An 11,887-nucleotide genomic window follows, 5' to 3' on the forward strand; every position below is an offset into this window, starting at 1 on the left:
ATCATGCTGGGTGTCTGCGGGTGGAAACACCACAAGACCAAACTGAAAGGCCCGTCACATTGTGCAACAGCGTTGTACGCTGCTGGGCGTTAGCCCTATGTAGGTGTGGGGACAGCCTGCCCTAAGCGAATCTCCCAGGATTTGGGTCTTGCAGGTAGGGAAGAAGGGACTCCCACTCCTGAGTTGCAAAAGGAAATCCATACATCACCGAGGCAGGCGGAAAACAGTACTTTATAAGTAACAGCGCTGCACCAGTGCCCCAAGAGCTAGTACAGTTAGCGGCAGGGCCCGAGAGCTACTTGGTACAGAAAAAAAAAACACAAAAGTCACTGGCGTTACAGCCATGTACAGCATCCAGGTTGGTCCTTCAGGCTTGGTTGGCCACGTAATCCTTCCAACTGCACTGCTCACTGCATTATCCCCTAGCAGAGCACAACAGGTGGATTTAAGATGGACAAATCCAAGATCGATACACCCCAGCCCTTCTCCTGCCGTGCAGCAGGATTTGGTACCCAGCACACAAGCAAGTGCAGGCATCTCTGTCACTGGAAGCAGCTCTGGTCTAAACGGTGGCACAGGAACAGTGGGAAAAGGGCAACAGGACGACGCAGTGACACTGAGGCTAGTCTGTTAGTATAGCTGTCCGAAAACGGTGTTTCCATTAAAAACACCTGGCATTTTATTTAAGTTACTCCATGGAGAGACCTTTTTGTTTGAAGAATGAAGACATTGCTTTGCCATTTGAAATGGGAGCTCATCCATTTCATTCATGCAAAAAAACCCATTTGCTTTTGTACCTTCCTTCCTTGTCTTTTGTCTGCCTCTTCTGTGAAAAGAAGACCAAAAAAGGGAAGAAGTAGAAGAAGAAAAAAACCAAAGCAATTTTACCCAAGTGAAAATCTGACATGTTTTCTCATTCTTCAGAACCTGACTTTCACCTAATAAAAGTTAGCCATGAAATTGTGCTGCCTTAACCCTTGGCTGTTCTTCAGTCCCTGCATCTCTCTGGAAGGCAACGCTGAGCCCCCAGTTTCAGCCTGTGGAGTCCAGCCCCGCAGGGGTTTGAGTCAGCCTGGCACTTGCCATCAAACATCAAACTACGCCACCTTCCCTTCTGCCAGCAGTGATGTATGATCCTAGAGGAAAATAATTTGATACAAGAAATCACTGGGTCCAGCTTCCAAGCACCCTTTGAATACGTACCTAACTATTCACCCCAATTACACTCATGTAATGGGCTCTGATTTGTTTTTCTTTGTTCCCAAAGCAGTAGGGCACTGGCCACATTAACATTCAATGAGAAGTTGCTTGATCTTGAATCATTTCTTCAGCAGTATTATTCCTTACACAGTTCTGTTTGATTGCAATCCACTTTACATTTGGTAAGTACTTACTGACTATGAAAGAATGACCTAGTCTGCTTTCTCTTGCCTTTTTTTATTGATTTCTCTTTTAAAAGGGTTTTATTCCTTTTATACATGAGATTGCAATAAGAGAGAGAGGCGACATTACTGAACAACTGTTTTCCTTGCTGCTCCACCAACCCATATAACTTCACACTAGGCCCCCAAAAATACTGTAATAAAGAGACACTTACAGACATGGAGCTGCCTACACCCTTTTCCTGGGACTTTTTATTCTTCCTGGTAAACTTCCAAATTGTTCAAGTGAATAGTCAGGAATAAATTGCTCTTTCTGGGCCCCTGATTAGACCATACACTGAATAATTGTAGGCAGCCCCACTGTGCTCCGCATTTAAAGACACAGCCACATGCAGTTTGTCTTATAACTTGTGCTTTGCACTCACTTTGTATAGGGTTTTTTGTAAAGGAGAAATGTGGAGCACTTGGAAAATACCAACAGTGAACATGCCCTGCGGTGTGCCTGAAATCCAAGCTGCCATCACTTCCAAAACAGTAGGCTCTTGTTCTTACATCCAGAACATACAAATTATTACAGCACGATCACATACTGCATGGGCGAATTATGCTTTTCTTGGCATTGGGCTCGATCCTGATTATTAGGCCAGCAGAGTATCAGCAAAATCTTTCCTTGACAAGACGTTTCAGATACAGCAGCACTTCCTCAGGCCCGTGTTTCGGAAGCCCCTCAAATCCCACAGCATCCCCTTGTGCTAAGGGACCGACAGCCTCGGCCAGGAAGACCAAGGCAGCAGCTCAGCACAGTCCACATCCATGTGTGTTTCCAGTTTTAGTTAGACCTATCTTGCATTAATTAATCCTTGGCTGCAGCCACTGAAGCGAGCGGCTAGCAAGTAATTTAAGTGATCTAATTAATATGTGTCTCATCAATAACGCAAAGGGAATATTTTTTAAAACCTCTAAAACACCTGCACCAGCATATGGAGACACATGCACGCAGACACTGACACGGGTGTCGAGCAGCCAGGGCAGGCACCATCTCTTCTCCTCTGTCTTGCCCAGGGGAGGAGATCTCCAGTGCGTTCCCACACCACAGCGGGGTGACACTTCTCATGCAAACACCTCTCTTTTCTTCCAGCATCGATGTACACTGAAATACAGCGGGAGCGACCAGAGAGTGGGAATATCCTGACTCACCCAGACTACATAGATGGAAACCCAGACCTCATCAAACCTAAAAAGCTCCTAAACCCTGTAAAAGCCTCGAAGAGCCACCAAGAGCTGCACAGAGAGCTGCTGATGAACCACAAAAGGTAAGAGGAGGTCGCAGCCTGCCGCTGGAGTGGTCCAAGAGGTGCTGAGCCATCGGAGCTCAGCAGCCGAGGCACAAGTGCCAGCGACCGCCTGCGAGTTGGAAGGGCACAATAAATCCCTTCACTTGCAAATGAACACCATGTAAACTTGCTGTAGTCCTTTCCTCTTTTCTCTGGCACGACGGTTTCTCTTAAAACGAAAGCAGAACGAAAAGCCCCCTGCTCTGCCATCCTGAAGCACTGGCTAGCACTTTTTGGAGCTGCTCGCTATTTCCACCCACCTCAAGCCACAAGCGCTGGAAGATGCGAGGCATCCTTACAGCCGCCTTCTCGGTGTCCCATGCATATTTTCTCCCTGGTCCTGGTTTTTCTATCTCCATCACTGACTTGCCAAGTCTCCAGCAATGTACAGCCTTCCTGTGTGCTTTAAGGCCAATCCAGAGGCAGTTAGAGCTCCAGGCTAGATGGAGCCATTGAAAGCTGGGATAGCATCAGTGTGAGATCTTCTGTACAAGGAAAATGCTAACCACTGTCTCCCTAAAAATCAAACGAGTAAAGATAGGCTAGAATTCACATTCCTGATTCTTACCCCATCAACCCAGTTTAACTGTTTGGGGGTACAGATACAACATCAGGATAATGACACCAGGGACTGAGTATCTACAACCACGTCATTCCTTTGCGGCAACTGTCTGAACATCGGTGCAATAAAAGCATATTCAGTTCAGAGACTTTTTAGCACAGCAAGAAATCTGCTGGCTTTATATTGACGTTTTCTGAATACCCTGAAATATTCTGACACGTTAGCACTTTCACCATCTAATTAAAAGGAGCACAGCCTCTGTTCAAACGGACTACAGTCATTACGAGAACCAGACACATATATTAATTCGGCAAACAATCAAGCCTGCCAGCAGGGTGCATTAATCAATACTGGCACTGGCTGGGCTTGAGTTTGATTTGATACTCACAGATCAGAAGAATTACAGGGACCATGCCCAGGCCATTCTCCAGCATCGAGGCAGAGGTAACTATACCACCTAGATATTTTTAAAACTCTCTGGTTTGAGAGTGACCATAACATGCCTAGTGACACTGCTCAGTTTAAAGGCTCACCCACCAACATTGGCTTTGATCTCGCAGAATGTTATTTCCAGTCTAACCACGATGGACCAAAGCATCAAGAAATTCCTGCAACGGAGGTAGCAGAGACGAACAGTGGCAGACGGGGTACAGACCCCACAGCACCAGGCTGAGCTGAACTTCAAACTGGCAAATACAAAGTGCATCATCACTTTGTATTCGAGTCCTATGCCTGCCACCATGATATAGCCACATGTGCCATCAGATGCTGGCAGAAGGCAGCCCCATCGCAGCCATCCTGCGTCTCCTGACCCCTCTTATTTTAGTCCTATACATCTCAGGCATCAATTTAAAGCTGCTTTGGCTCTGGCCTCCCAAATATTTTTCAGCAAATATGTGAAACAAACCCTACTGCAAACAACAATCCATTGTTGCTGGTTTCTCGTCACTCTCGAATCCACCAGTTTTGCTTCCTGCTGCATGTTACTATAGGGTGAGAAAGGGGAGAAGGGAAGAGAGAAGGATCTATGACTTGCTCCTTTTCTGCTTTGCTGTTGGTTTGTCCCCTTAAGCAGCAGGGAGAAGCAACTCAAATCAGCAGCTTGTGCAACAAAACCCTTATCTTAGTCAACACCTCTGGGTACTAACAACACAGGCCAGTTAAATCAAAGAATAGTAACAAATCCACAGGCAACATCGCAAGCTGTGTCTCCAGCAAACCAAGGCAGGTTTTCTCTCTCTCAAGCCTCTCTGCAAAGTCTGAGTTCTTCCTGACTTGAAAAAACATCATGAAAGCTCTGGGGCCAATGCTACTGCTACCTTCACTGATGTTGCCATTAACTTTGTCCCACCATAAAGGAAAAAACAGAAATGACAAGAGGAAGCATTCTTAAACATGGCACTGGAAGGATGCAAGCACTGGTTCCCAGCCATGTTGTGATAGCACAGAGGTTTGCTGCATCTGGAGAGCGTTTCCCTCTCCTACCTGCCAGTTCAGCTTCTCATGATGTGAGATACCACCTCGGTGTCCACCACCTTGCCAAGGAAGCTTGGTAGTCCACAGGGTTTGATGTCTCTGCTTTCAAACGACCTTAGCAGAAACCAACCAGCCTTCGGCCAACAAAAACCTCCCAGTACTGAGGATGAGCATTGCATTAATAGCGCACGCCGACCTGCCATGCTCTGGGCAAGCCTTTAACACAGACACGGGGAGGTCCCCTCCTCACCTCAAAACAGATCTTCACCCACAGGAACACCAAACATCCCACATTTTACAATGGGACCTGTAAATACTCTCAGCCCATTGATTTAAACGAGTGTTAAACCCAGCCCACAAAAGTGGTCAGGCCCCACTCCTTCCCCATGTGTGACAGCTACAGGGTCTTCAACTCCTTCTCCTCAAAAATACAACTTCAGTAAACGACTTCTAGTTCCGTTTTTTCTTGCAAGATTACTTACATTCCAGTTGCTATTGCAGAAGATAGCCTGTGTAAATCCAGCCTCGACCACTTCTTAATAATCTGTTCTTCAGCGACACAAAACTCTGCAGTTGCAATAAAGTCTCCCAAAATTCAGCAAATGTTCAACTTCCCAGCAGCTTCAGGTTTTTGCCTCTCTCTGACAAGGACTCAGCAGGGAAGAGAGTCACCACTTTTAGTGATTTAACCATGAAGCTGATGGATTTTATGAAAGCAGATTCCTTTTGGCATGGAGGAGATGAGTTGGTCAAACCACTATCCTGGAAGGGCAGGAACTGTCCCACGACCATGCAGGAGCACATCTGGACTTGTTCCACATTCACCCATAGCCCTACACATCCATAACTACTCCCATGCTTCTAGGGGGACAGAAGCTGGTGGGAAGGTGGCCAGGGTCAGCTGCAGGAGGTAAATCTTAGTGTCTGAATTGAGGCATGGCAATATTCAAAGTGTTAGATTTCTGAAATTTGTTTGGAGAAATTCTTTCACCTCTTTACCACGTATTTATGCCTTGCCTGCATGTCCTTGCCATGTCTCCTTTCCCGTGATCCCACCCCTCATAGAACAGGGCTTGGAGCAGCCCCACTTCATCTGAGATGCTTCAGGCAGCTGAAGGGGAGCCAGGCACCTGCGCCATCGGCAAACGCTCTGGCTTTCAGGAGAAAAGGGCATTTCATTTTGGCCTCTTGACCCGAACTCTCCATGTCAACAGGGGGATGGCTAGCCCTCAGCTCTGAAGCAAAGCTGGGATGCAAGAGCGAGGAAAGGAACTGCCAGGACAATTATTGCAGATCAATGACTACCCCTGCTGGTGGAAAAAACACTGTCGTTATTTAAAAGGCCCTCAATGCTGCTAAAGCCATCACTGACATAATTAAAACTAGTAACAGCAGGAGCCAACAGAAGGTCCCATTTCCATACTTGACCCAGAAAGCTGTAGCACCTCAGTGTAATGGGATTAGCAAAACTTCCAGCGCCACAAGCCCCGGACACGGACAGAAAACGCCATGCCCACCCGAGGCAGGCAGCCCAAGGCACCATCCCGCAGTAAGGTGCTCCTGGTAGCACCCTTAAAGCCTTGTGGATGGATTTGTGGACCAGGACTGGTTTGTGGACCAGGTGTCCCATGTTTCCATTTAGGACCAAGAAGAGTTTTGGGGTTGCCAGGCTGGCAGTGGTTACACCCCAGGGTGTAGGCCTGCCAGCCCTGATTTATCTGCTTTTTATCCACAGAGGCTTGGGCGTGGAGAGCAAGCCAGAGCTGCAGCGGGTACTCGAGCACCGACGGCGAAATCAGCTCATCAGACAGAAGAAGGAAGAGGAAGAGGCAAAGAAATTGCAGTCTCCTTTTGAAAAAGAGCTATTAAAGAGGCACCAGAGGCTGGATCAGGTAGAACTGAGTTTTCAGTCATCCCCAGGTTGTCCTAACCACCCTGCACGAGGCACAGACCACAGGGGAGATGGATGGGCTGAAGCTCAACCCAAGGTATAGCGTTGCTACCCCTCCATAAAATGGGAGCCACAGTACATCCTTCACTGCTGCCCCATGCAGCTGCAGCACCCTCATCCTCACAGTGGGATTCACTTCCTTCATACCACCTCGCCCAGGACCCCTGCCAAGTACCACTGGCCCTGGGTCTTCTCTGGGTCCCACATGGTGTCCTTGGGGTGTGCTTTCCAGCTCAAAGCACCCCAGATAGCATGGGGGCTGTTGCAGCACCCACCACAGGGGTGCTCAGGACCTTGGGGTGCGGGGTGAGAGGCTGCAGAAGTGCTGGAAGGTGCAAACCCTGCTGCAATCACACTCAAGCTGCCTTTGGGAGCAGTTCCTGGCATGTACTCTGGCCAAAAAATATGCCTGGGGAAAGCAATATTCAGAGTGGGTGCTTGTCAGCAGCACAGCCATGCCCCAGGTGTTCTCTGCACATGCCCTTTACCCAAACCAGTGCAAGCAGCAAGTCAGCTTGTTGCCGCTGGAAAGTAAGTCATTCCCTGTCCTACTTGCCAGTATTTGCACTGCAAATGGACGAAACTAGTTTATTTAATTAATGACACAACAGCTCCCTTGCAATAATAGCAGCCAAGCCAAGATCACTTGAAAAATCAAAGCCCAGCACTCTCAGAGACGAACCAGGAATATGAAACAAGGTGATTTAGGGACAGATCCATAAAGACTTCACATATAAAAGTGAGGCAGTACAACAACTTACCCCCCTTAGATGATAACCTAATGCTGAGAGCTTTTCCCAGGCTCACAGGCCTCCTTTGCTGGGAAGGATTCAAACCTCCTCCTCCCTCCTCCATGCCAGGTCTGAAGTAAAGCACTCCCCTGCTTTTCTGCTGGAGATATTCCTCCCTGGAGGAAAAAAAAAAAAAATGTTTCAGTTGGACAGAAAAAGAGACTTGGGGTGAACATGGCTCTGGTGTAATGGTTTGGAAAAAGAGAGCACCGACACGTGCACTACGCACTTGTTCAGCTTTGGGCAATAATAAGTGGACACCCAGCAATAATGAAGCCCACCATTTTCATGTAGCTAATGCACTTTTGTCCTTTAGCATGCACAGCTAACAGTGACTCTTCTTTGTTACAGTTAGAGAAAGAGCAGGAGAAGCAGGAAGACCATGCGCCAGAATTCATTAAAGTCAAGGAAAACCTGAGAAGAACATCGACAGTGACGGGGGACGAGAAAGCAGCATAGCTTCTGCCAAATCTCAATGGGGATCCTACCAAGGCCGGCGCTAACACATACATGCTGACGACATCTCTGTACATGGTGGACATTCACAGCCGCATCATTGGGGCTACTTACGGTTATTAACACTTGCTCCAGTAGAAGGCACAAAAAAGGTTTTCCCAGCCCAAGAAGGTATCACTGTGGAAAAGGTGCAGTGTTCACTGAAAAAGTACTCACACAAGGAGATGCAGAGAGAAATTATGTTATTCTCCCCCCAGATTGTGGGTGCACGCTAACCTCCAGCTAACTCTTGGTTAACCCTTGAGACACAGTGACCATTTAAGCTAGGGAAGTCTGTGGAGGGATGGTTTGGGGGACCCCTGCTTCTTCCTAGAGGCAGGCTCGCCAGGCACTGGGTGACAGGAGAGCGGCTGCAACTCTGGAGAACCTCCTGGAAACTTGGCATGGCAGCTAAAAGGGACAATCTGAGTATTACTGAGAACAGCCCAGCTGACCATAATGGCTTTCCCAAGGGTCACTGGTATTGCACCAGTGTGTGAGTCAAGCCTGGCTGAGGCTGTGTGTCCCAGCAGCACACCCATACTAATAGAAAAATCAACCTCTGTGTGCCCATACCAGTGCAGCACAGGCAGGTGCAACTCTTCTTCACGAGCACCTTTAAATGCATTTCAAACCTGCTTGAAAACAGCTATTTAGGCAGTTCCATGCTCAGGCAGAAAATACATTGGACTACACCATCAGCACCCCAAGTGGGAGGTAAATGCTCTGTGCAGAAAGCAAAGGCTGGGTGTTTTCAGCGTGGGTGTTCATGGAAGTGTGCAGTGACCGGGCAGCAGATCCCTGTGGATGTAGCAGACAGACAAACTTCTTCTTGCCCCTGGACTACTGAGCTTCAGCCCCTCACCCAGCAGCTGGACATGTGCTACCATAGGGACCCACAGAAATGTCCTGTGGTTGAGAGGTGGTAATGTGGTAATGTCATACTGGTGTCAGGCTGCTGTCCTGTTCACCCCGCACACAGCTGACATCTGTAGGCACCAGGGGCTACGGGGCACATAGATGTTGATGCAAAACTATTTGTCAGTGCTTCTCATCCCCTTTTCCAGAGGTCAGAGCTACCTCATTTCAGTTGCCACCTTGCAAAGCTAAAAATCTTCTTGCTGCTGGTATAGCAAAGCTGAGATAGATGGTACCTTTGCACTGTGCATGGACGGACAGAGCCTACCACATTGATGGAGCATCCGTGCCCTGAGGTGTCCACATCTAGAGCTAAAATTGCTCCTTCAGGAAGATCTCAGCTTCTGGCTTCTCACATCAGCCCTGATACAAAGCCTAAACAGCATAACTCACCAACTGCCTTTGAACACTGGCTTTTGAACCTCAAGCCTCAATGGACCTAATCAGCTGGGAAGGTAACACCTGGTTAAACAATATCTACTATCCACAGCTTCAGTGGATCCGTATGTAAATTAAGCGAAACTGGGCATTCATCACATATTTATTAAAAAGTTACTAATCCATTCCCTAGTCTCCCTGATCCAGCGGGGTGTTTCATTTCAGAGGACTGTTGCTCGACCCGGCATCTGAGCCACATCACGTGTCAAGAGCAGTGAGTGATACAGGTATGGGGCTTTTGCCACAGCCTTGGACTATAAAAGCCCTTAACTCAGTTTCAGTCCTTGACAGCCCCATCCAGCGGCACTGTCTCACGGTAGTTTTTAGCCCCTTGCTCATCATGCTTATTCTAAACAAGTTTTTATTTCAGAAATCCAGTGCATATGGTCACTATGGGTCAAACAAGATCTGAAAGGATCTGTTATGTCCTTGCCAACTGTGAAGCTTTTCATATACGTTATGATTAAAACCATGAGGAAGAAGCAGCATCGACCATTTTTTCAGGGGGAAAAAAAGCCAAATTTCTCCAAGAAAAAAAGGTGTTGCTAAGCATGCTTGTACACAGCTGTAAAGAATGCTGTATGATACTCCATAGATAACATTGGTGTAAATAACAAGCCAGAATTACTGTGCTGGGGTTTTGTGAGGGGTAATGGCACAGATTAAGTAACCTTGATCAAAGAGCTCAAAAAAAATCAGCAAATTAATTTGTAATTTTGCCACAGATGGAAATGCACTCCAGGAGAGGCAATCTGTCGCTCCATATGCACCAGTGAAATCAGTGCTATCAGCTCACCCGGGCTGGGATGGGGGCATTTATGCAAGTCCGGGAGCCATCCGGTAAGGTCTGGGTAAGCTGAGTGCTCAGATCAGCAATGAAAAGGTTGAAAATACTTTGCTGCGGTCTTCTTGATTATGCAAATCTTATCTGGAAAAAAAAATCAAGGTGTCTCCCTTTGATGTGCTGTCCACCAAGCACAGAGTGGGGCTGCTCACAAATGCAGTTGGGGATTGCTAAGGGGTGTCTGGGTCATTTTCAGTGGGTGTCCAGAATGGAAAGGGAGGGCCAGGTCATACTGGCCTAACTCAGGCTGAGCTAACAGAGACACAAGAAACCCTTCCAGCGGTGGAGAGACAGCAGAAAGCCCTGACCCGGCTGCCCACTGGGACCCCGTGGGCTGTGAGCAGGAACCCAGACACACGTCCACACACCGACCCACCAAACCGCCCACAAGCAGCCGGCGCTGGCAGCTCCCGCGGGGCCGGGATGGGCTGTAGCAGCCCCATGGCACACAGTGGGACACACGGCACTCCATCGCCAGCAAGAGCTGCAGGCTCCAGCCCTCCGTCACGGCACGTGGGAAATGATGTTTCTACTGTTCAAGCATTGGCTTAAAAAAATCACAGCGTTTTCCAACACAGCTCTTGTCACCCCTGCGAACCGGTAACCGCCTCCCCAGCTGGGCTCCGACCCAGAGCCTGTACAACCTTCACCAATGCTCTTGTGCTTCATGGTGTGGCAGCGTGGAGGTGGCACACGAAAAAACATCAGTGTAGGCATCACCAGGAAGATTTTGGGGTATCTTTGTGTCTCTTTTTCTTTTAAATGAATTCCTCCCTATGCCCCTAAAACACATTCCTGAATAAATGTGGTGTATCCAGAAGATAGAGATTATCAGAGTACTGATGGAGGACAACTTTTTGTACTGTGTATGTTGCCTATGTGGTATATAGTCTATATTCTGTGTTGGTGTTTATACATTTATATAAAAATGTATGTCATGCAACTCTACTTAATTAACTCACGCTGTCTAATGTGGACACTTTTGAAGAAATAAACTAAACAATGATTGTATGTTTTGCTCTTTTCCACAAGGAACTGAAAAAGCTCTGAGGATGCAAGCAGACAACAGCCAAATAAACTGAATGAACATAAAAATCAGTGAAGTCTGACAGCAACTACTTTGTTAGCACTGTGTACTCATCAACAAGCTGTTTTCATGATCCACACCCAATGCTGCATCCATTGCTTATCCCCAGACTTCATCTCAATTTACTGAAAGTCTAAGGGCACAAAAATTGTGGAATTAGGCTTTGTGCACTGAAACTTCCCTGATGTTTGATTTCTAACAGGCCACAGATGCCCACCTGCCTGGCAAGGTAAGACCCACAAAGCCAAGGAAACACATTGCCCTTGGATTTAATTTAAAAACTCAGTTTTGTACTGAAAGGTAATCTTCACACTAGTGAGATCACCTCATTACTTTTAAACATTTTAAAAATGTTTTAGCAGCAACCAAAGACCACAGATTAAATAGATAAGAAAAAGAGAGGATGCTTCACACGTGCAAGTCACACACACACCATGCTCCCTGAGAGCCAGGACTAAAACCGAATGCAGCAAAGCAAACGAAAAGGACTTCTCTGTCTCATTAGCGATATCCTTAATGGCAGAGATGCCAACTTCCCGTACGGAACAAGGCAGAGAGAGTGCTTGCATGCATTTCTCTGACACCAGGTATCCGCTGGGGTTGCCACAC

General features: G+C 47.4%; 1 protein-coding gene across 1 annotated transcript in view; it reads left to right on the plus strand.

Annotated features, from left to right (window-relative positions):
• The window catches only part of FAM107A (family with sequence similarity 107, member A), a 14,103-nt gene extending 6,122 nt beyond the window's left edge, over positions 1–7,981 (plus strand). Inside the window, exons 2-4 of the mRNA XM_009326319.1 lie at positions 2,521–2,695; positions 6,490–6,646; positions 7,848–7,981. Of these exons, the coding sequence (XP_009324594.1) occupies positions 2,521–2,695; positions 6,490–6,646; positions 7,848–7,955 (440 nt within the window). The 3' untranslated portion in view covers positions 7,956–7,981. The remainder of the gene's footprint in view (positions 1–2,520; positions 2,696–6,489; positions 6,647–7,847) is intronic.
• The last annotated feature ends 3,906 nt before the right edge of the window (positions 7,982–11,887 follow it).

This window comes from Pygoscelis adeliae, unplaced genomic scaffold, assembly GCF_000699105.1.
Source record: "Pygoscelis adeliae isolate BGI_AS28 unplaced genomic scaffold, ASM69910v1 Scaffold606, whole genome shotgun sequence".
Lineage (NCBI taxonomy): Eukaryota > Metazoa > Chordata > Aves > Sphenisciformes > Spheniscidae > Pygoscelis > Pygoscelis adeliae.